Raw genomic sequence first — 24152 nt, 5'->3', positions numbered from 1 at the left:
GGCTTCGCTGGTGAATCCTACTAAATACTTGAAGAACTAATCCCAATACTGCTGAAACTCCCCCCCACCAAAAATGAAGAGGAGTAAATATGTCCCAGCTCATTCTATGAGACCAGTATTATCCTGACACTAAAGCCAGACAAAGACACTATAAGAAAACTACAAACCAATATCTCTTATGAACATTGATGCAAAAATGCTCAACAAAGTACTAGCAAACCAAGTTGAACAGCATACTAAAAGGATTATGCACCATGACCAGTGGAATTTATTCTTGGAATGCAAGAATGACTCAACAAAAAACTCCATCCGTGTAATAAATCAAATAAACAGAACAAAGAAAAAAACCCCACATGATATTTCACTTGATAGAGAAAAAGCTTTTGACAAAATTCAACACACTTTCATGAAATAAACACTCAGCAAAGTAGGAATAGAGGGAAACTACCTCAAAATGATAAAAGCCAAATATAAAAATTTCTCAATGAACCCTTTACTCAATGGTGAAAGACTGAAAATATTTCCTCTAAAATCAGGAACAAGGCAAGGATTCCTGCTTTCACTTCTTTTCAAAATATTAAAAGTTCTGGCCAGAGCAGTTAGGCAAGAAAAAGAAATAAAAGACATCCAAGTTGGGAAGGAAGAAGTAAAATGATCTCTGTTGCAGATTATATGATCAGTTTTATATATGATTACATGTAGAAAACCTTAAAAAGATTACACACACCCCAGCATAAATAATATAAATAATTTTGATAAAGCACAGGCTATGGGGCGCTGGTGTGGCTCAGTCAATTAAGTGTCTTACTCTTGATTTTGGCTCAGGTCATGATCTCAGGGTCATGAGACTGAGTCCCATGTCAGGCTCCATGCCCAGCACAGAGTCTGCATGCGTTTCTCTCTTCCTTTGCCCCTCCCCTCCATTCTCTAAATGAATGAATGAATGATTGAATGCATAAATAAATAAATAAATAAATCTTTTTTAAAAAGCAGGAGAAGGGAGCTGAGGGAAATTGGAAGGGGAGGTGAACCATGAGAGACTATGGACTCTGAAAAACAACCTGAGAGTTTTGAAGGGGTGGGGGGTGGGAAGTTGGGGGAACCAGGTGGTGGGTATTAGGGAGGGCACGTATTGCAAGGAGCACTGGGTGTGGTGCAAAAACAATGAATACTGTTACGCTGAAAAGAAATTAAAAAAAAAAGCAGGATACAAATTCAGCATACAAATATCAGTTGTATTTTTATATACTAACAGTGAACAACATGAAAAGTAAGTTATAAATCAATTCCATCAGAAGGAATAAAATACCTAAGAATTAACTTAACCAAGAAGACAAAAGACTTATACAATGAAAACTACAAAACATTGCTGAAAGAAATTAAAAATGACACAAATAAATTGGAACACATCCCATATTCATGTATTGGAAAAGTTAATATTGTTAAAAATGTCAATACTACCAAAAGTGATTTACAGATTCAATGCAATCCCTATCAAAATCCCATGATTTTTTTTCAGAAATAGAAAAATCAATAGTAAAATTCATATGGAATCCAGGAGACCCCCCCCCCCAAAGAGCCAAAATGATCCTGAAAAGGAGCAAGGTTGGAGGTCTCATACTTACTGTTTCAAAGCTTACACAAAACTAGAGTAACCAAAAAAGTATGGCATTGGCAAAAAGACACATGTAGAACAATGGAACAGAATAGAGAGCCCAGAAATAACCCCTCACATATATATGGTCAAGCGATTTTTGACAAAGGTACCAAGACCATTTAATGAGGAAAAGACAGTATTTTCAACAATAGATGCCAGGAAAACTGGATACCCCTATACAGAAGAATGAACTTGGATTATTACCTAACACCATATATGAAAATTAACTTAAGATGGATTAAGGACCTAAATGCAAGACTGGAAACAATAAAACTCTCAGAAGAATATATAAGACAAAGCTTCATGACATTAGATTTGGCAATGATTTCTTGGATAAGATATTAAAGGCACAGGTTAAAAAAAAAGAGAGAGAAATTAGGGGCGCTTGGGTGGCTCAGTTGGTTGAGTAACCAACTCTTGGTTTCAGTTTGGGTCTTAATCTTGGAGTCAAGGGATCAAGCTCCCTGTTGGGCTCTGCAGTTGGTGTGGAGTCTGCCTGAGATTCTACGCCACTGTGTACCTCCACCCACCCCAGCTCACACTCACTCTTTCTAAAATAAATAAAATCTTAAAAAGAGAGGGAGAAATTGGACTTAGTGAAAATTTAAATATCTTGTGCATCAAAAGACCTATCTATGAGTAAAAAAGCTGCTCACTTATATGATTTGCAAGTTATATATCTGATAAGGAATTAGTATTCAGAATATAACAACAAAAAAACCAACCTGATTCAAAAATTGGTGAAGGACTTGAATAGACATTTCTCCAAACATCTACAAATGGCCAATGAGCACATGAAAAAGTGTTCAACATCACTAATCACTAGAGAAATGCAAACCAAAACTATAATGAGATATCAACTCATACCTATTTGAATGGTTAAAAAAAAATAGAAAACAACTGTTGACAAGAATGTGGACAAAATGGAATCTGTATGCACTTTTGGTAGGAATGTAAAATGGTATAATTGCTGTGGAAGCTAGTCATTCCTCAAAAAATTAAAAATAGAATTATATGATCCAGCAGTTTTACTTATGGGAATATATCCAAAATAATTGAAAGCAGAGTTTCAAAGAAATATTTGTACACTGATGTTCATGGAAGCATTATTCACAAAAGGTAAAATGTGGAAGGAGTCTACATGTCTGTCGACAGAATGGATAAGCAAACTTGTGGCATATATATGTATATACAATTGAATATTTTTCAGCCTTAAGAAAGTCAGGCATCTATTACAACACGAGTGAACTTTGAGTTCAATATACTAACTGAAATAAGCCAGTCACAAAAACACAAATGCTCCATGAGGCACATCATCAAATACTTAGGGACAGAAAGGATCCTGGTGGTTCCCAGGGGGAAGGGAGAATGGAAATTATTGTTTAATGGATAGAGTTTCAGTTTTAGAAGATGAAAAGAGTTATGGAGATGGATGGTGGTGATTCACAAAAATGTGAATGTGTTTAATATCATTGGGTAGGATGGTAAATTTAATATGCATGTTACCACATAAAAAAGACAGTTAAAAAGAATATTTTTCAATTACTTTTGAAAACAAAGATCACAGAGTTTGATAACATACCACATAGGTGTGTATGTTATCAAATTGTATTATCTTTGCCAAAAATACTGAAGATGAACCTAAGTTTGTAGGAAACAAGAACTGAGAAACAAATTAAACACCATGGGGTGGGGGAGACAAATCCAGAAAACGAGATAGTCTGCAAATTAACTGGCCTGATGTCTTCATCAGTGTCATAGGAAAAAAAATGTATCTGGGAGAAAAGACTGTTCTTTTTTTTAAAGATTTTATTTACTTATTATTTGAGAGAGAGACAGTATGAGAGAGGGGGAGGGCCAGAGGGAGAAGCAGACTCCCCGCAGAGCAGGGAGCCTGATGCGGGACTCCAAGATCATGCCTGAGCTGAAGGCAGTCGCTCAACCAACTGAGCCACCCAGGCACCCAGAAAAGACTGTTCTAAGTGAAAAGAAATGTAAGAAACATGAAAACCATATGTTCTTATCCAAAGAGACCACATGTTGGTATTTGGATCCTAGTTTGAACAAACAAGCTACAAAATAAATTTTGGGATAATTAAGAAATATTAAATGTAGACTGGACATTAGATGAATTAAAGAATTACACTTAATTTTATTATTATACAATTGGTATATTGATAAAGTTATTGTGATTATGTAGGAAAATGCCATATTTTGAATTTGTATACTTTAGTATTTAGGGGTAAAATGTCATGATGTCTGTAACTGACTTGAAAGTATTTTAGCAAACAAGAATAGATGAAGCAAATATGACAGCATATTAACTATTGTTAAGTCCAGGTGATGGCTATATAGATATTCATTCAGTATATTAATCACTCTACTTTTTTTTTTAAAGATTTTATTTATTTATTTGACAGACAGATCACAAGTAGACAGAGAGGCAGGCAGAGAGAGAGAGGGAAGCAGGCTCCCTGCTGAGCAGAGAGCCCGATGTGGGACTCGATCCCAGGACCCTGAGATCATGACCTGAGCCGAAGGCAGCGGCTTAACCCACTGAGCCACCCAGGCGCCCCTCTACTTTTTTTTTTTAAGATTTTATTTATTTATTTGAGAGAAAGAGTGAGAGAGGGCATGAGAGGGGAGAAGGTCAGAGGGAGAAGCAGACTCCCTACAGAGCTGGAGCCCGATGCGGGACTAGATTCCAGGACTCTGGGATCATGACCTGAGCCAAAGGCAGTCGCTTAACCAACAGAGCCACCCAGGTGCTCCAATTGCTGTACTTTTTTGTGTATTTCAAATTTTTCATAACAAATGTTAAACACATACACTGAGTAATGCTGCAGTGAAAAACCTGGTACATACTTCACATGCTCTATAAATCACTCTAAGGTCAGTACTAAGTCGTATGCTAGGCGAAATGGGAAGACCTAGAACAGTATTTTTCAAACTGCAGACTGCGACTTTCTAGTCATTCCTAGTCAATTGGTTGAAGGGGATCAAGACCAGTGATTTATTTTTCTTCCTTCCTTCCTTCCTTCCTTCCTTCCTTTCTTTCATAAAGATTTTATTTATTTATTTGACAGAGAGACACAGAGAGAGAGGAAACACTAGCAGGGGGGAGTGGGAGAGTGAGAAGCAGGCTCCCCGCTGAGCAAGGAGCCCGAGGTGGGGCTGGATCCCAGGACCCTGGGATCATGAGCCTAGCTGAAGGCAGCCGCCCAACAACTGAGCCACCCTGGCACCCCATGACCAGTGATTTCTTATACATGAAATAGAATACAAAATGCTTAAGGGTTTTCAGTTAGTAAATAGGAATATTATGTGGAACTTTGTTTTAATTGTTACTTTTATACATATGTGTGTACCTGATTATGTTGTAAAGTCTGTTTTTTTTTTTAAATATTTTATTTATTTATTTGACAGACAGAGATCACAGGTGGGCAGAGAAGCAGGCAGAGAGAGAGGGAGAAGCAGGCTCCCTGCCGAGCAGAGAGCCTGATGCAGGGCTTGATCCCAGGACCCTGAGATCATGACCTGGGCAGAAGGCAGAGGCTTAACCCACTGAGCCACCCAGGGGCCCCAAAATTCTGTTTTTTACTATAACATGTATGCAAAAAGTTTAATAGGTATTTAATAGTATTATTCTTTTTTAAAAAAGATTTTATTTTTTATTATTTATTTGACAGACAGAGATCACAAGTAGGCAGAGAGGCAGGCAGAAAGAGAGGAGGAAGCAGGCTCCCTGCTGAGCAGAGAGCCCAATGCGGAGCTCGATGAGGGCTTAATCCCAGGACCCTAGGATCATGATCTGAGCTGAAGGCAGAGGCTTTAACCCACTGAGCCACCCAGGCACCCCTTTAATAGTATTTTTCCACCAGAAGTCACTAATAATGGGGCCTTCTCAGGTTTCAAGTTAATTTCTCTTAAATCTCTTTGACGATGCTTTGTTTGCTGATTATCTGATGGATGACCCAGACATGTTCTCATTTTCTTTGTTTTGATTTTTCTAGTAACTATGACTGAAGTTTTACCAAAGGAAAAGAAACAGAAAGATGAGAAGACCTTAATTCTTGGTCAGGCTGTGGTGGACCTTCTTCCTTTACTGGAAGGTCAGATGTGTGAGTTGCTCAAAAGCAGATATAGGAAAGCTCATGAAATTTAGCTCCATAGAAGTGCAAAAATTGGCCTCAGTGAATTTGAGGGATTTGATAAAAAGATAAGCACATTTATCTCTGCCTAACCCTTCCTTCTATGGCTTGATTTGCCTTCTCTTTGCAGGAGAGAGTTCATTTGAAACAATGGTCCCCTTGCACCCGGTGCCAGGCTCTCCTTTAGAACCTCTTCGGTCAGGTGTAAAGGTAATCAGAGTTAATCTCAACTTTCAGCCTGTCGTTCAGTCTACCAAGTCTGTTTGTTATAAAGATTCGATTCAGTTGAGTCCAGTTCACCAAGTGTATTCTTTTCACAGGCACACAGAATGTTAAGTTCTGGGAAACAAAGATAAATAAATCTAGAGTCCTACTTCAGGTGTCCATAATCTCCATGTAATGGGTTATAATCAGTGTGATTAAATAGTGGAGTGGGGCATGTGGGCACAGAGTAGTTATTGGTTACTTTGCCCAGGGGTACTCATAGAGAAAGCTTAACCACGGAAATGCCTCTTGAGCTATGTCCTGATGGATTAAGTTGAATAATACGTGAATGCACCTAACACACTTTCCAGCAAAGTAAGCCTGAATTGGTAGGCTGTGGTCATCTGGTTTGTCTTCCGGGCTGTGTTTTCCATTCTTCCTGGGAATCGGTAGCTTCCTGGGACATTACTTTTGCCACTCTGGTGAAAGTGCACTCACTTTCAGCAGATACCAGAACTGCCTTCTGTTTTGCAAAAGTAAAAGAGAGAGAAGGGCCCAAATGGCCCAACTATTCTGAATGCAGTTCCCTGATTAACCATTGCTGTGAGTCCCTTCTTGTTGATTCTGACCTTGGAGCTGCCATAATCCACTCCTACATCTGCTGTGGTCCTCTCCCTCTCTTATTTTAGGCTGTGGTTGGTTTCTTCTAGGTTGTTTGTTTTTCTGTTTTGTTTTTTTTTTTTTTTTTTTTTTTTAAATTTTTATTTATTTATTTGACAGATCACAAGTAGGCAGAGAGGCAGGCAGAGAGAGAGGAGGAAGCAGGCTCCCCACTGAGCAGAGAGCCCGATGCGGGGCTCGATCCCAGGACCCTGGGATCATGACCTGAGCCGAAGGCAGAGGCTTTAACCCACTGAGCCACCCAGGCGCCCCTGTTTTTCTGTTTTAAGATATGATTTAATTTGCCTGCTTGCTTGCTTGCTTGCTTGCTTTCTTTCTTTCTTTCTTTCTTTCTTTCTTTCTAGGATTCCTATAAATATGTAGTCCACTGATAGCACTGATAGCATTTCTTTTTTTCCAGGGATGTTGTAGCATTATTTTTTTTTAATTGGATGTAAAGGTGTAATTTAGTATCTTTCTGTAATTCCATGTGACTTGTGCTAGAAAGAGGTATGTATCTGAGCTCAGTCTGCCTTCATGGTCCAGTCTCCCTTCTTATGCACTTAGATGTACTTATGTTGATTTTCCTTACATATCTTTAGAAGAAAAATTAGTCAAATGGATTATTAGTCCTTAGGATGTTTGCTCATAGTATTCCTGTGTTTACTTGTTTTACACATTCAATGAAAAAATATATGACACTTAGTATCCACTCAGTTGAGAATTCTCACTAATTTTATAGTTAAGCATCTACACTGGTTATTCTCAAGACTCAAAGAATAAAATGACATAAACCCGACATTGGAAAAGAGTTTCCAATTCATCTTCAAGTATTCCCTGTCTTGATTGAGTGATACAAGTTAGAAAACTTAGGGACATTTAACTTATCTTTCCAGAGACATATTGATCAGAGGTGTCACATTCTTCAATGCCTCTCTTTCTTAAAATCTTCTTCCCTTTGGTGTTCTCTTTTCCTGCTCCCGGACTGTACCTTCTCAGGTTCCTGCACCAGAGCTCTTTCCTCTACCTGTGTCTTAATATGTGAAGGTTCTGGCCTTGGCTACCTTTTCTTCTTAGACTGTGGTTATACTCCTGGGTTGCAGGGGGAGTTTATTCATTATTTAACAGTCACCAGTATGAGTGCTTTCTTGGACCCTAAGTAAAACCAATGCCCAAATCTGCCTTTCAGCACACTCAGCCTTTTATATCTCCTTTTATTCCTACTCTTTATTGCCTTATAATCTCTCGTTGGAATGTTACAAGTAGCCTGGTAACTGCCCTTACCTCCCTCCAGTTTTGCCTTCTCACTGCTTGCCAGGGGACTTAAAAATATGATCACGTCTCAACCCCTTTTCAGTACTATGTAGTTCATGAATTCCCCTCCTACTTACATGTTAAGGTCCAGATTCCTTAGCAGGCAAGCAACAGCTTTTATAATAGGAAGCTGCCACTTGTTTAGTATCATCTCTCAGACTCCCTTTCTTATGCTTTATATTCTAAAATCCTGAACTACTTACACCTGAACAAAATACACCATGCTATTTTAATTCTCTTATATAAACTCTTCTTTTTTGTTCAGAATTTTTTTTTCCTTTCTCAACTTACCTAAATTGAAAACTTATTTGTTCATAAATTTAGGCATCACCATCCCTCCTCCCCAGGAATTATTCACTTCCTCTTTGGTGCTCCTTGGCTAGGGCATTTTATACAAGTCTCTATTATAGCATTTATCATAAATCATGGAATTACAATATGAATCCCATAATAAAAGAGGCCATGTCTCCTTTATCTTATATTCCTAATGTGGTGGTAAAGTGCCTGGCATATAATTAGCAGCCAATACACATTGTATTTTATTTATTTCTTATATGGAATGCTTCATGAATTTGTGTGTCATCCTTGTGTAGGAGACATGGTAATCTTTGTATTGTTCTACACCAACAATAAACATTTTAAAGTTTCTTTCTATTGTATCCTGTGTGAAAACATTGAATATATACATATATATCTATATCTATACCTATATCTGTATATATACGTGTATATTCGTATGTATTTGAAAAAATATTTTCTTATTGAAAAGTACATTTCCCACCCTCACTGCCTGACAAGCCCAGACTTGTCAGGGTGTTGTTCAGCCAACTTCAGGGCCACATGGGGGCCAGTCTGTGATGTACTTTGAGGAGTTTCAGGGAGGGGTCTCCCCTGCCCGAACTTAACCTGATGGTTCAAGGGTCCCCGCGGCTAACATTTGTATTGTGTTTGCAAAGCTCAGGAGTCTCAAGTTTGGGCTGTGCCAGGCAAGGAGAAAAATGAAAGATTTGGGGTTTTTCCAGAAAAAAAATAAAAATAAAAATAAAAAGCACATTAGCCAAATCAGAATTTCTATTGGAGACATAACTTGGAAATTTCTCATTAGTAGAATATGTAATTCTTTTTTTTCCGTAAAGGTTATTTGAGAGAGAGAGAGAGAGAGAAAGCGGCGGGAGGAGCAGGGGGAGAGGTAAAGAGAGAATCTCAAGCAGACTTCCCATTGAGTGTGGAACCCAAAGTAGGGCTTGATCTCAGAACATGGAGATCATGACTTGAGCAGAAACCCAGAGTCAGATACTCAACTGACTGAGCCACCCAGGTGCCCCAGTAGAACATATGATTCTTTAACAATAATATTAATTATTCTTGTTAATGTTGATTTCTAAGCAAATAAAAATGAACAAATTATTTTTCTCATGTCTAATAAAAAAAAAACAACCCAAGAGCTGTCTTGATAGCCCTACTTGGGTATATCACTAACATTGAATCCTAGGTAGGTCTTCTAAAAAACTAATTTTTGAGCTTGTTCATGCTACCAACAAATACTTTCCCATCTATGAAAATGAAAATATATTAAAGGATATGATTTTCAAATATTTAGTAAAAAAAAAACCCTAAAATTTTATTTTATTTGTTTACTTTAGATTTTATTTAAATTCAAATTAGTTAACATATGGTGTATTATTAATTTGAGGGGTAGAATTTAATGATTCATCAGTTGCATATAATACCCAGTGTTCATTACATCAAGTGCCCACCTTAATGCCCACCACCCATTACCCCATCCTCCCATCCATCTCCCCTCTAGCAACCCTCAGTTTGTTCCCTATAGTTAAGAGTCTCTTATGGTTTGCCTCCCTTTCTGTTTTTATCTTATTTTTCCTTCCCTTCCCCTGTGTTCATCTGTGTTGCTTTTTAAATTCCGTATGTGAGTGAAATCATATGGTATTTGTCTTTCGCTGACTTATTTCACTTAGCATAATATCTAGCTCCATCCATGTCATTGCAAATGGCAAGATTTCATTCTTTTCGGTGGCCAAATAATATTCCATTGTATATGTATATACCACATCTTCTTTATCCATTCATCAGTCGATGGACATCTGGGCTCTTTCCATACTTTGGCTATCGTGGACATTGCTGCTATAAACATTGGGGAGCAGGTGCCCCCTGAAATCCCTGTTTGTATCCTTGGGATAAATACCTAGGTGTGCAATTGCTGGGTCATAGGGTAGCTCTATTTTCAAATTTTTTTCCTTAAAGACTTTATTTGACAGAGAGAGACACAGCGAGAGAGGGAACACAAACGGGGTAAGGGGGTATGGAGAAGCAGGCTTCCCACGGAGCAGGGATTCCACGGATCCCAGGACCCTGGGATCATGACCTGAGCCAAAGGCAGAGGCTCAATGACTGAACCACCCAGGCACCTATTTTCAACTTCTTGAGGAACTTCCATGTAAGGACCTATTTAGCCAGAGTGCTTCCATCTGGTTAAACAATAACTTTGTTGTTTAAAACTTAAACTGTCCCTCCCCCCCTTCCCCCGGGGGACTTACTTAAAAACAAGTCCTGGAAACCAGTCCCAGGTAACAAATCCCAAATACAAGGGTGGGTCAGGCCAGGTGGAGACATCCGATCAGTGTGGGGGGGGGGGGCGCATACTGTCTCCCTAGTTACCAAGGAGTATGGGCCCCGCCCTTTGGGCACCTTTTGGGCGCCAATTCTGACCAAGGTGATAGGCTGGTTCAAATATCTACTAGGGTAAATTGTAATTCAATTGGTCACTTAAGTGTGACCTAACATGACTGTGCAGCTTTCTCTGTGTGTTACAATTTCATTGGCCACCTGTGCGTGGCTAGGCCCAACCACATAGCCTTTGCCCTTAAAAGCTAGTCTGTGAAGTAGAGAGAGGTCACCCTCTCTGTAAGAGGCGCGGCCCCGAACGTTCGGTTTGATTCTTGATGCTTGGCGCGAAATAAAGCTTTGCTTGACCTTTGCTTTTTATCAGTCTCACTCCTTTAATCACGGACTCATTATTGGGGGACCTAACATTCCATACTGTTTTCCAGAGCACTAATACCAGTTTGCATTCCCACCAACAGTGTAAAAGGGTTCCCCTTTCTCTGCCTCCTCACCAACATCTGTTTCCTGAGTTGCTAATTTTAGCCATTCTGACTAGTGTGAGGTGTTATCTATCTCATTGTGGTTTTGATTTTTATTTCCCTGCTGCTGAGTGATGTTAGGCATTTTTTTCACGTGTCTTTTAGCCATTCATATGTCTTCTTTGAAGAAATATCTATTCATACCTTCTGCCCATTTCTTGATTGGATTATTTGTTCTTTGGCTGTTGAATTTGATAAATTCTTTATAGATTTTGTGTACTAGCCCTTTATCTGATATGCCATTTACAAATGTCTTTTCCCATTCTATAGGGTGCCTTTTAGTTTTGTTAATTATTTCCTTTGCTCTGCAGAAGCTCTTTATTTTGATGCAGTCCCAATAGTTCATTTTTGCTTCTGTTTCTCTTGCTTCTGGAGACATTTTTAGTAAGAAGCTGCTGTGACCATGGTCAAAGAGGTTGCTGCCTGTGTTCTCCTGTAGGATTTTGCTGGATCTCCCTGTCTCACATTTAGAACATTCATCCATTTTGAATTTATTTTTTTGTGTGGTATAAGAAGGTGGTCCAGTTTCATTCTTCTCTATGTAGCTGTCTAATTTTCCCAGCACCGTTTGTTGAAGAGACTGTCTTTTTTCCATTGTATGGAAATGAAATTCCATAGCATACAATTTTCCATTGTATGGAAATATTCCTGCTTTGAAGAAGGTTAGTTGACCATATGGTCAAGGGTCCATTTCTGACTTCTCTATTCTGTTCCATTGATCTATGTGCCTGTTTTTGTGCCAGTGCCATACTGCCTTGATGATTAAAGCTTTATAATGTAGCTTGAAGTCCAGGACTATGATGTGTCCAGCTTTTGTTTTCCTTTTCAACATAACTTTGTCTATTTGGGGTCTTTTCTGGTTCCATACAAATTTTAGGATTGTTTGTTCCAGGTCTGTGAAAATGCTGGTGTTATTTTGATAGGGATTGCATTGAATGTGTGTTAGGTCCGTTATTAAATGAAATGAGACTGAGACAAAGTGGAAGTTATTTAAAGCTTTATTTTATGATAAGTATTAGAAGTTAGACTGATCGGTCAGGGGAACGAGACTGAGACAAGGTGAAAGTTATGCAAAGCTCTATTCTATGCTAAGCATTAGAAGTCAGACTGACCAGCCAGGGCTGTCTCCAAAGAGAGCGACCACCCTGGGCTTACAGCCTCAAAAATTGACTGACTGACCGGTCAGGGCCGCCTCTGAAGAGAGCGACCCCTCCCCATCTTACAGACTATAGAGCAAACGTCTGGCCACACATAAGTGGCCAATGAGATTGTAGTCATGTTAGGTCATACACAGGTGGCCAATTGAATTACAATTTACCCTATAGTAGCTGTTTGACCTAACCTATCACTCTGGTCAGAATTGGTGCTCAAGGTTGGCGCCCAAACGGCGGGGTTTACATTCTTTGGTGGTTAGGGAAAAAGTATGTGTGTTTCTTACTGATTGGATATCTCCACCTGGCCCGACTTGTCCTTGTATTCTGGGCTCTGTTATCAAGAACTGGCTGACCTGGCCTTGTATTCTGGGCTCTGTTATTAGGAACTAGCTGACCATATTTTACTGGTTTCCCAGACTTGCTTCTAAGTAAGTTTCTCTGGGGGGAGGGGGGCACAGTCAGTTTAAGTTTTACTGCACAAACAACAAAATGGCTTTTAACCAAGATGGAGTCGCTCTGGCTAAATAGGTCCTTACAATGTGTAGATTGCTTTAGGTAGTATAGACATTTTAACAATATTTGTTCTTCTAATCCATGAGCATGGAATGTTTTTCTATTTCTTTGTGCCCTCCTCAGTTTCTTTCAGAAGCATTCTATAGTTTTCAGAATACAGACGTTTTACCTCTTTGATTAGGTTTATTCCTAGGTATCTTATATAAAGTTTTTGGTGCAATTGTAAATGGGGTTGATTCCTTGATTTCTCTTTCTGCTGCTTCATTATTGGTGTATAGAAATGCAATAGACTTCTGTGTATTGTTTTTATATCCTGTGAGTTTGCTGAATTCCTGTATCAGTTCTAGAAAGTTTTTCTAGAGTCTAATTTTGAATTTGAATCTAAATTTGAGTCTAATTTTTAAAAAGTACTATATTTAAATTACAAAAATCATCACAGAATATAAACTGGCAAAAGCAACCCAATGTCACTCATGTGAAACTACTATTAACATTTCAGTATAGGACCTTCCAATCCTCTTCTATATGTATTTGTATACATATGTGACCTCAGTAGTAGAGGGGAAAGGCCTCTGCCTTAGGAATAAGATTCTTATCTCAGCTATAGTTCTAACTCATGGGACCCAGAGAAAGTTATTTGAATCCTCTATGTGGAAATAAACTTGACCTTCTTATCTTGAATAGTGATATGAGATACAAATAAGATAATGAAAAAAAGGGGAGGTAAGAAGGCCTCTGGCATTTTCAAAATGCAGCATAATTTTATTCTTTTTCAGCAGTGCAGTCTTGAAGTTAAAGTGTTTGTGGCAGAACCCTTACTGACCACAGCGCAGATCTTAGGAGGCAATCTACTGAAAGTCACATTGGAGGCTGCCTACTCTGTGCCTGAATCTTTCGTTCCAGTAGGGCCTATGCAAAACTACATGGTTGGTCTGCAAGTTCCATCAGCTGGAGAGGTAAAGCCCTACAGCCAGATATTTATATAGATTTAAGCACTCATATGGTCATCTCTTCCTCACCTGCTAAGATTTCATTCAAAGCAACCTCTATTAATGGCTGAGATTTTTTTTAGGTTTAAAAAAAATAAAATTTACTTCTATTTTATATGTAGATATCTATAGTTTAACTATATATAATAATATATATTATATATAATTTATGTCAATAAATACATATTTATGGTGGAAAATATGTAAAACATTTTAAAATTGACTATTTTTAATGTGTTTCTATACATTACTTTTATGCATGTATTTTGTGGATTTTGTACAGTGTACTTAATTATGCAAAGCTTTCTCTTAATTTCAGGTTATTTTCTTAGTCCAAATTTCTTTTCTTTTTTTTTTTTTTAAGATTTATTTATTTATTTTAGAGAGGAGGAAGAAAGAGTGCAAGCATGTGGGAGTAGGGGCAGAGGGAATTGGAGAGGGAATTTCAAGTAGAGTCCCTGTTGATCGCAGAACCTGACAAGCACCACTGGATCCCATGACCCTGAGATTATGACCTGAGCCAAAATCAAGAGTCAGATGTTCAGCTGACTGAGCCACCCAGGTGCCCCTGTAGTCGAAATTTCTATGGAGTGATTGTGTTGGATTTTTTGAGGCTTTTGGTAGAGATTCCCAAATTGCTTGCTACACAGGTATAATTAGTTAATACTGTCATCTGATTTATTTCATCTACATTTCAGTGGGAACGCTTCAATTCCTCTTCACCATTAATTCCCACCAGCAGTATAAAGACTCCTAGTTTCTCCATATCCTCGTCCAATTTATTAATTTTTGTTTTGATTTGTGATGATACCCATTCCAATAAGTGCAAAATGGCATCTCCTTTTGTTTTAGACTTGCATTTCCCTAATGACTGATGACGCTGAGCATCTTTTTCCACCCCTATATTGCCATTTGTATATTTTCTTTGGGGAAATGTTTATTCAAGTTCTTTGCCCATTTTTGAATCAGATTGTTTTTTGTTGTTGAGTTTTAAGAGTACTTTATATATTCTAGCTATTAATCCGTTTTTGTGAATTTTTTCTCCCATTTTTGATTTTGTTGCAGTATTTTTTGCTGCACAAAATTTTTAATTTTAATGGAGCTCAGTTTTTCTATTTCTTTCTTTTGTTGTCTTTGTCTTTGGTATCATAACCAAGAAATCATTGCTTAATCCAATGCCATGAAGTTTTCCCCCTGAGTTTCCTTCGAAGAGTTTTATAGTTTTAGTTCTTATGTTTAGGCCTTTGATTCTTTTTTTTTTAAAGGTTTTATTTATTTATTTAACAGACAGAGATCACAAGTAGGCAGGCAGAGGGGGCGGGGAAGCAGGCTCCCTACTGAGCAGAGAGCCTGATGTGGGGCTTGATCCCAGGACCCTGGGATCATGCCTGAGCTGAAGGTAGAGGTTAACCCACTGAGCCAAAGGTGCCACTGGCCTTTGTTTCATTTTGAGTTAATTTTTGTATGTGGTTTAAGGTAAGGGTACAACTTGTTTTTTTGCATGTGGATAATTAGTTTTCTGCATCATTTATCAGAAAGACTGTCCTTTCTCCACTGAGTGGTTTTGGCATGCTTTATTTTGACAATTTTTGCCAACATTTTTTTTTAAGACTTTATTTATTTATTTGACAGAGAGGGACACAGCAAGAGAGGGAACACAAGCATGGGGAGTAGGAGAGGGAAAAGCCAGCTTCCCACAGAGTGGGGAGCCCGACATGGGACTCAATTCCAGGATCCCGGGATCATGACCCAAGCTGAAGGCAGATGCTTAAAAAGACTGAGCCACCCAGGCGCCCACCAACGTTCTTGTTTTTATGGAGGAGCAGATTTTCAGAGGTCTTTACCATTCCAGAATGCCTCTCCTTTACAAAAGTTTTTTTAAGCTAACCCAAACCACTAGAATTGTTGAATTATATGTATGACTATTTTAAATTTACTGGAAACTGCAAAATTGCTTTCCATAGTTATACCAATTTATATTTCCATCAACTATGTAGAGAATACCATTTCCATCACAATATTGCCAATGCTTGCTATTTTCAGACAGATTTTGCTAATCTGCAGTTTAAAATGATATCTCATTGTTTTAATGTTCATTGCAATTGTTATTAAGGATATCTAGCATGTTTTTATTTAAATGGTGGATTATGTAATTTCCTTTTCTATAATTTGCCTATTTATATCTTTATCAATTTCCTATTGCAAGTATATTTTAGATAAATTATATGCAGGAAAGTACCCATATTGTTAATCCTTTGTGAGATTTAAGTTTGTTTTTATAAAGGTATATCACAGGGGCGCCTGGGTGGCTCAGTGGGTTAAAGCCTCTGCCTTCAGCTCAGGTCATGATCTCAGGGTCCTGGGTTCGAGACCCTCATCGGGCTCTCTGCTCAGTGGGGAGCCTACTTCTGCCCCTCTCTCTCCGCCTGCCTCTCTGCCTACTTGTGATCTCTGTCTGTCAAATAAATAAATAAATAAATCTTTTTAAAAAAGGCATATCATAGGAGAGGCTGTTCACAGAGCAAGTGAAGATGAATGCCAGAGGACTTGGATCTCAGTTAAAGGACAGTATTCTGGTTACTGAACTTTCAGCAAGTGGACCTTTTGAAAGTCATGATCTTCTTCGAAAAGGCCTACCTTGTGTGAAAAATGAACTTTTGCCCAGTCATCCTCTTGAATTATCAGAAAAAAATTTTCAGCTCAACCAAGATAAAATGAATTTTTCTACACTAAGAAACATCCAGGGTCTGTTTGCTCCACTAAAACTGCAAATGGAATTCAAGGCAGTGCAGCAGGTTCAGCGTCTTCCATTTCTTCCAAGCTCAAACCTTTTGCTGGATATTTTGAGGGGTAATGATGAGACTATTGGATTTGAAGATATTCTTAATGACCCGTCACAAAGTGAACTAATGGGAGAACCACATTTGATGGTGGAATATAAACTCGGTTTATTGTAATCTGTTGTGCTGTTCATGAAAATAGAGGGGCTGCATGTTGTTTATAGTCATCTTTTTACTATAACTTGATGTACACAACATTAAAAATACTGACACATGAAAAAAAAGGCATATGATAACTCCCATATAGGTATAAAATAACAAAGAGGATATAAACCAAAAAGGGCTCAAAGACCTCAATGTGAGACAGGAATCCATCAGAACCCTAGAGGAGAACATAGGCAGTAACCTCTTCGATATCAGCCACAGCAACTTCTTTCAAGATATGTCTCCAAAGGCAAAGGAAACAAAAGCAAAGATGAACCTTGGGACTTCATCACGATCAAAAGCTTCTGCACAGCAAAGGAAACAGTCAACAAAACAAAGAGGCAACCCACAGAATGGGAGAAGATATTTGCAAATGACAGTACAGACAAAAGGTTGATATCCATGATCTATAAAGAACTCCTCAAACTCAACACACACAAAACAGATAATCATATCAAAAAAATGGGCAGAAGATATTAACAGACACTTGTCCAATGAAGACATACAAATGGCTATCAGACACATGAAAAAATGTTCATCATCACTAGCCATCAGGGAGATTCAAATTAAAACCACATTGAGATGCCACCTTACACCAGTTAGAATGGCCAAAATTAGCAAGACAGGAAACAACATATGTTGGAGAGGATGTGGAGAAAGGGGAACCCTCTTACACTGTTGATGGGAATGCAAGTTGGTGCAGCCACTTTGGAGAACAGTGTGGAGATTCCTCAGGAAATTAAAAATAGAGCTTCCCTATGACCCTGCAATTGCAATACTGGGTATTTACCCCAAAGATACAGATTTAGTGAAAAGAAGAGCCATCTGTACCCCAATGTTTATAGCAGCAATGGCCACGGTCACCAAACTGTGGAAAGAACCAAGATGCCCTTCAACGGACAAATGGATAAGGAAGATGTGGTCCATATACACTATGGAGTATTATGCCTCCATCAGAAAGGATGAATACCCAACTTTTGTAGCAACATGGACAGGACTGGAAGAGATTATGCTGAGTGAAATAAGTCAAGCAGAGAGAGTCAATTATCATATGGTTTCACTTATTTGTGGAGCATAACAAATAACATGGAAGACATGGGGAGATGGAGAGGAGAAGGGAGTTGAGGGAAATTGGAAGGGGAGGTGAACCATGAGAGACTATGGACTCTGAAAAACAACCTGAGGGTTTTGAAGGGGTGGGGGGTGGGAGGTTGGGGTAACCAGGTGGTGGGCATTAGGGAGGGCACATATTGCATGGAGCACTGGGTGTGGTGCAAAAACAATGAATACTGTTACGCTGAAAAGAAATTAAAAAAAAAAAGGACAATCTGAAGAAATAACCCATATATAAGCAATCAGGAACGTTGAAATGAATTTGCTAATAATTCCAAACTCACCATCAGCCACAGGGCAATAATCAATTATACCACCACTGAACAAAATATATTTGCATATCTATGGACAACAATAATTTGCATTATTATCAATTTTTAATAAATATTTATAAAATAGCACAAAGACAATGAAGGGTATAGGCTCCTCTGTAGAATCAGATAATCACAGGAGGAAGGGTCTGTTAGACAACACCCAACACTACATTGAAAAGATACTTCAGTAATCTTTTTTGTTCATTTTGAAGCCTTTACAAAATTTCCTGATGTACGATAATTTATTCTGTAGAAAGACTATCCCATTTTGTTCAAGAATGGAACTCTGAAGCTTGGAGGGGAAAGAGAACCTGTTCCCAGGCCCAAAAAATGGCCAATTGCCAACATTCTGGCTCCAGGAGCTAATTACATTCCTGATAGTTTCATTGTTGGTGGGCCCTATGAGGAAGAAGAAGGAGAACTCAACCGCCCTGAGGTGAGAGAATTATGCAGTTTTTTGGTGGTAAACTAAGTGCACAGACAGATGCCAAAACATTTTTTAAATCACTCTAATTTATGTATATTTGTTTTTGTTAAAACAGTTGTCTAATTCTGATGAAAATGTCTCCTGACTTCTTAAGTTCAACAAACAAAATAATTTATTAAGTTCAGATTTACTCTTTATTTTAAATTTATTTATTTATTTTTAAACATTTAAAAAAATATTTTATTTATTTGATAGAGAGGGAGAGCATGAGCAGGGTGAGGGGAGGAGTAGAGGGAGAGGGACAAGGAGACTCCCCACTGAACAGGAAGCCCTAATGGATCCGAGGACCCTTGGATCATGATGTGAGCCAAAGGCAAATGCTTAACCAGTTGAAACACCCAGGTGCCACAGATTTATTTATTTTTGAGTAGGTAATAATATGAACATTGGTCATGCATATAAAAGCAAATATATCTACTCAAAGGAAAAAAGGAAGACTCACAAAAATATTTGGAAGAATGAAGTTTCCTTGCAAAGAGTGCGAAGGAGTAAGATTTCAGAAAGACTGACTTACAGACACTAGCATAGTAAAAGTCGGGGATAAAAACTGTTTTTCTTTAGGAAGTCTAGATTTATAGGAAGTATTCAAAATCCTATTATTTTCAGAACTAGAACCTGTCAGGAAGACACTATTTTTTTTTTTTTTAAATCTCAGTGTGTAAAGTGTTTGTTTATTTGTTTATTTTTACTTTATTTTTAACTGTTTTTTTCACTAAGTATATAAAGTGCTTAGTCATATTGAAAGCAGAGAAAAATGTCAGTTTTGCTTTATAAACACACACATATATATATACATACATGTATTCTTTCCCTATTTGTTTGTTTGTTTGTTTACTGAAATGATGACATACTCATGTTTTGCAAATTGCTTTTTAGTGTGTCTTGGTGATTTTCCCACAATGCTACGTAAAGAACATTCTTATTCTTTTTCTTTCTTTGCACTTGCTGTATGACATGACATTGTATATGGACATACTTAAATTCACTTACCAGTCTCCTATTGCTGGATGTTTAGGTTGCTGACGTTATTCTTTTCTTTTTATTCTTCCCTCCCTCCTTCCTTCCTTCTCTCTTTCCTTCTTCCTTCCTTCCCTTATTCTTTCTTCATTTCTTCTTTCATTCTTTCTTTCTACATCCTGTACTTGTCGAGAGCAAAGAAAATGCTGCAAGCATACTTGCAAATGTTTCTTGAATGAGTTAGTAATCATTAGTGGAAACATTCAATAAAATAATTTGTTAAATGAAGATGGTTGAATTATTTTAAGTATCTGACTAAATATCTTAAATAGTTGGGGACACCTGGGTGGCTCAGTGGGTTAGGCCTCTGCCTTCGGCTCAGGTCGTGATCTCAAGGTCCTGAGATCAAGCCCCGCATAAGGCTCTGTGCTGGGCAGGGAGCCTGCTTCCTCCTCTCTCTCTGCCTGCCTCTCTGCCCACTTGTGATCTCTCTCTCTCTCTGTCAAATAAATAAATAAAAATCTCTAAAAAAAAGCGTTGTGATCAAATCCATTAAAAGAATGACCCAAAGATTGAGCAGGATGAAGTTATGATACACTGAGAAAACAAGTTTCTTACTATTTTACAGGACAAGGAATTTAGGAATCAAGCAGAGAGCATAAAGAAAAGGATTATTTGGGACTTGGAAAGTCGCTGCTACCTTGATCCTCCTGCAGTGGTCAGGTAGGAAGAGGAAGGGAATATGTCTAAATACCAAAGATTGTAGGTGAGAAGAAATGTTACTTTTGTTAATTTTATCTATATTTGAGTTAAGGTAATCTGAGAATCTCTTCCATCATATTTGCTAATAACAGAGGCTTTTAGTGTCAGTGACTTAACCAAGGTAGGTTTTTATTTCTTTTCATATAAAACAAATATATATTTTTGTTTATATAAACATATAAAAACAAATCCAGAGCTGGTATATATGGTAGCTTCACAGTGTTATCAGGTATCCAGTCTTCATCTTTCTTTTTGTTCCACCTTCTTTAACATGTGCCTTCCAACTACCTTCTTTAACATGTCCCTTCCATCCTTTTTTAAAAAATTTTTTATAAACATATAATGTATTTTTATCCCCAGGGGTACAGGTCTGTGAATCACCAGGTTTATACACTTTACAGCACTTACCATAGCACATACCCTCCCCATGTCCATAACCCCACCACCCTCTCCTAACCCCCCTCCCTCCAGCAACCCTCAGTTTGTTTTGTGAAATTAAGAGTCACTTATGGTTTGTCTCCCTCCCGATCCAATCTTGTTTCATTTATTCTTTTCCTACCTCCCGAACCCCCCATGTTGCATCTCCACTTCCTCATATCAGGGAGATCATATGATAGTTGTCTTTCTCTGACTGACTTATTTCACTAAGCATGATACCCTCTAGTTCCATCCACGTCGTTGCAAATGGCAAGATTTCATTTCTTTTGATGGCTGCATAGTATTCCATTGTGTATATATACCACATCTTCTTTATCCATTCGTCTGTTGATGGACATCTAGGTTCTTTCCATAGTTTGGCTATTGTAGACATTGCTGCTATAAACATTTGGGTGCACGTGCCCCTTCGGATCACTACGTTTGTGTCTTTAGGGTAAATACCCAGTAGTGCAATTGCTGGGTCATAGGGTAGTTCTATTTTCAACTTTTTGAGGAACATCCATGCTGTTTTCCAGAGTGGTTGCACCAGCTTGCATTCCCCCCAACAGTGTAGGAGGGTTCCCCTTTCTCCGCATCCTCGCCAGCATCTGTCAATTCCCAACATGTTAATTTTAGCCATTCTGACTGGTGTGAGGTGATATCTCATTGTGGTTTTGATTTGTATTTCCCTGATGCCGAGTGATGTGGAGCATTTTTTCATGTGTCTGTTGGCCATCTGGATGTCTTCTTTGCAGAAATGTCTGTTCATGTCTTCTGCACATTTCTTGATTGGATTATTTGTTCTTTGGGTGTTGAGTTTGCTAAGCTCTTTATAGATTTTGGACACTAGCCCTTTATCTGATATGTCGTTTGCAAATATCTTCTCCCATTCTGTCAGTTGTCTTTTGGTTTTGTTAACTGTTTCCTTTGCTGTGCAAAAGCTTTTGACCTTGATAAAATCCCAATAGTTCATTTTTGCCCTTGCTTCCCTTGCCTTTGGCGATGTTCCTAGGAAGATGTTGCTGCAGCTGAGGTCAAAGAGGTTGCTGCCTGTGTTCTCCTCAAGGATTTTGATGGATTCCTTTCTCACATTGAGGTCCTTCATCCACTTGGAGTCTATTTTCATGTGTGGTGTAAGGAAATGGTCCAATTTCATTTTTCTGCATGTGGCCATCCAATTTTCCCAACACCATTTATTGAAGAGGCTGTCTTTTTTCCATTGGACATTCTTTCCTGCTTTGTCAAAGATTAGCTGACCATAGAGTTGAGGGTCTATTTCTGGGCTCTCTATTCTGTTCCATTGATCTATGTGTCTGTTTTTGTGCCAGTACCATGCTGTCTTGATGATGACAGCTTTGTAATAGAGCTTGAAGTCCGGAATTATGATGCCACCGACTTTGGCTTTCTTTTTCAATATTCCTTTGGCTATTCGAGGTCTTTTCTGGTTCCATATAAATTTTAAGATTATTTGTTCCATTTCTTTGAAAAAAAATGGGTGGGATTTTGATAGGGATTGCATTAAATGTGTAGATTGCCTTAGGTAGCATAGACATTTTCACAATATTTGTTCTTCCAATCCAGGAGCATGGAACATTTTTCCATTTCTTTGTGTCTTCCTCAATTTCTTTCATGAGTACTTTATAGTTTTCTGAGTATAGATTCTTAGCCTCTTTGGTTAGGTTTATTCCTAGGTATCTTATAGTTTTGGGTGCAATTGTAAATGGGATTGACACCTTAATTTCTCTTTCTTCTGTCTTGTTGTTGGTGTGAAGAAATGCAACTGATTTCTGTGCATTGATTTTATATCCTGACACTTTACTAAATTCCTGTACAAGTTCTAGCAATTTTGGAGTGGAGTCTTTTGGGTTTTCCACATATAGTATCATATCACCTGTGAAGAGTGATAGTTTGACTTCTTCTTTGCCGATTTGGATGCCTTTAATTTCCTTTTGTTGTCTGATTGCTGAGGCTAGGACTTCTAGTACAATGTTGAATAGCAGTGGTGATAATGGACATCCCTGCCATGTTCCTGACCTTAGCGGAAAAGCTTTCAGTTTTTCTCCATTGAGAATGATATTTGCAGTGGGTTTTTCGTAGATGGCTTTGATAATATTGAGGTATGTGTCCTCTATGCCAACTCTTTGAAGAGTTTTGATCAGGAAGGGATGCTGTACTTTGTCAAATGCTTTTTCAGCATCTATGGAGAGTATCATATGGTTCTTGTTCTTTCTTTTATTAATGTGTTGTATCACATTGATTGATTTGCGGATGTTGAACCAACCTTGCAGCCCTGGAATAAATCCCACTTGGTCGTGGTGAATAATCCTTTTAATGTACTGTTGAATCCTATTGGCTAGTATTTTGGCGAGAATTTTTGCATCTGTGTTCATCAAGGATATTGGTCTGTAGTTCTCTTTGTTGATGGGATCCTTGTCTGGTTTTGGGATCAAGGTGATGCTGGCCTCATAAAATGAGTTTGGAAGTTTTCCTTCCATTTCTATTTTTTGAAACAGTTTCAGGAGAATAGGAATTAATTCTTCTTTAAATGTTTGGTAGAATTCCCCTGGGAAGCCGTCTGCCCCTGGTCTTTTGTTTGTTTGGAGATTTTTGATGACTGTTTCAATCTCCTTACTGGTTATGGGTCTGTTCAGGTTGTCTATTTCTTCCTGGTTCAGTTGTGGTAGTTTATATGTCTCTAGGAATGGATCCATTTCTTCCACACTGTCAAATTTGTTGGCGTAGAGTTGCTCATAGTATGTTCTTATAATTGTTTGTATTTCTTTGGTGTTGGTTGTGATCTCTCCTCTTTCATTCATGATTTTATTTATTTGGGTCCTTTCTCTTTTCTTTTTGATAAATCTGGCCAGGGGTTTATCAGTCTTTATTAATTCTTTCAAAGAACCAGCTCTTAATTTCATTGATTTGTTCTATTGTTTTTTTGTTTCCATTTCATTGATTTCTGCTCTGATCTTTATTGTTTCTCTTCTCCTGCTGGGTTTAGGCTTTCTTTGTTGTTCTTTCTCCAGCTTCTTTAGGTGTAGGGTTAGGTTGTGTATTTGAGACCTTTCTTGTTTCTTGAGAAAGGCTTGTACCGCTATATATTTTCCTCTCAGGACTGCCTTTGCTGTGTCCCACAGATTTTGAACCATTGTGTTTTCATTATCATTTGTTTCCATGAATTTTTTCAATTCTTCTTTAATTTCCTGGTTGACCCATTCATTCTTTAGAAGGATGCTGTTTAGTCTCCATGTATTTGGGTTCTTTCCAGATTTCCTCTTGTGATTGAGTTCTAGCTTCAGAGCATTGTGGTCTGAA

General features: G+C 38.1%; 1 protein-coding gene and 1 pseudogene across 3 annotated transcripts in view; both read left to right on the top strand.

Annotated features, from left to right (window-relative positions):
• Nucleotides 1-24152, top strand: part of LOC111145227 (cilia and flagella associated protein 70) — a 115381-nt gene that overhangs the window by 16039 nt on the left and 75190 nt on the right. For both annotated transcript variants that reach the window (XM_022499989.1, XM_022499990.1), the window contains 5 exons: nt 5671-5769; nt 5939-6018; nt 13591-13770; nt 18468-18650; nt 20287-20381. In XM_022499989.1, the coding sequence (XP_022355697.1) occupies nt 5671-5769; nt 5939-6018; nt 13591-13770; nt 18468-18650; nt 20287-20381 (637 nt within the window). The remainder of the gene's footprint in view (nt 1-5670; nt 5770-5938; nt 6019-13590; nt 13771-18467; nt 18651-20286; nt 20382-24152) is intronic.
• On the top strand, nt 16313-16862 carry LOC111145228 (annotated as a pseudogene). Its single transcript, XR_002640461.1, has one exon. The product of XR_002640461.1 is annotated as a proteasome maturation protein pseudogene (transcript).

This window comes from Enhydra lutris, unplaced genomic scaffold, assembly GCF_002288905.1.
Source record: "Enhydra lutris kenyoni isolate GAN:26980312 unplaced genomic scaffold, ASM228890v2 scaffoldscaffold12, whole genome shotgun sequence".
NCBI classification, from domain to species: Eukaryota; Metazoa; Chordata; class Mammalia; order Carnivora; family Mustelidae; genus Enhydra; species Enhydra lutris.
This window is presented reverse-complemented; position numbering and strand designations above follow the sequence as displayed.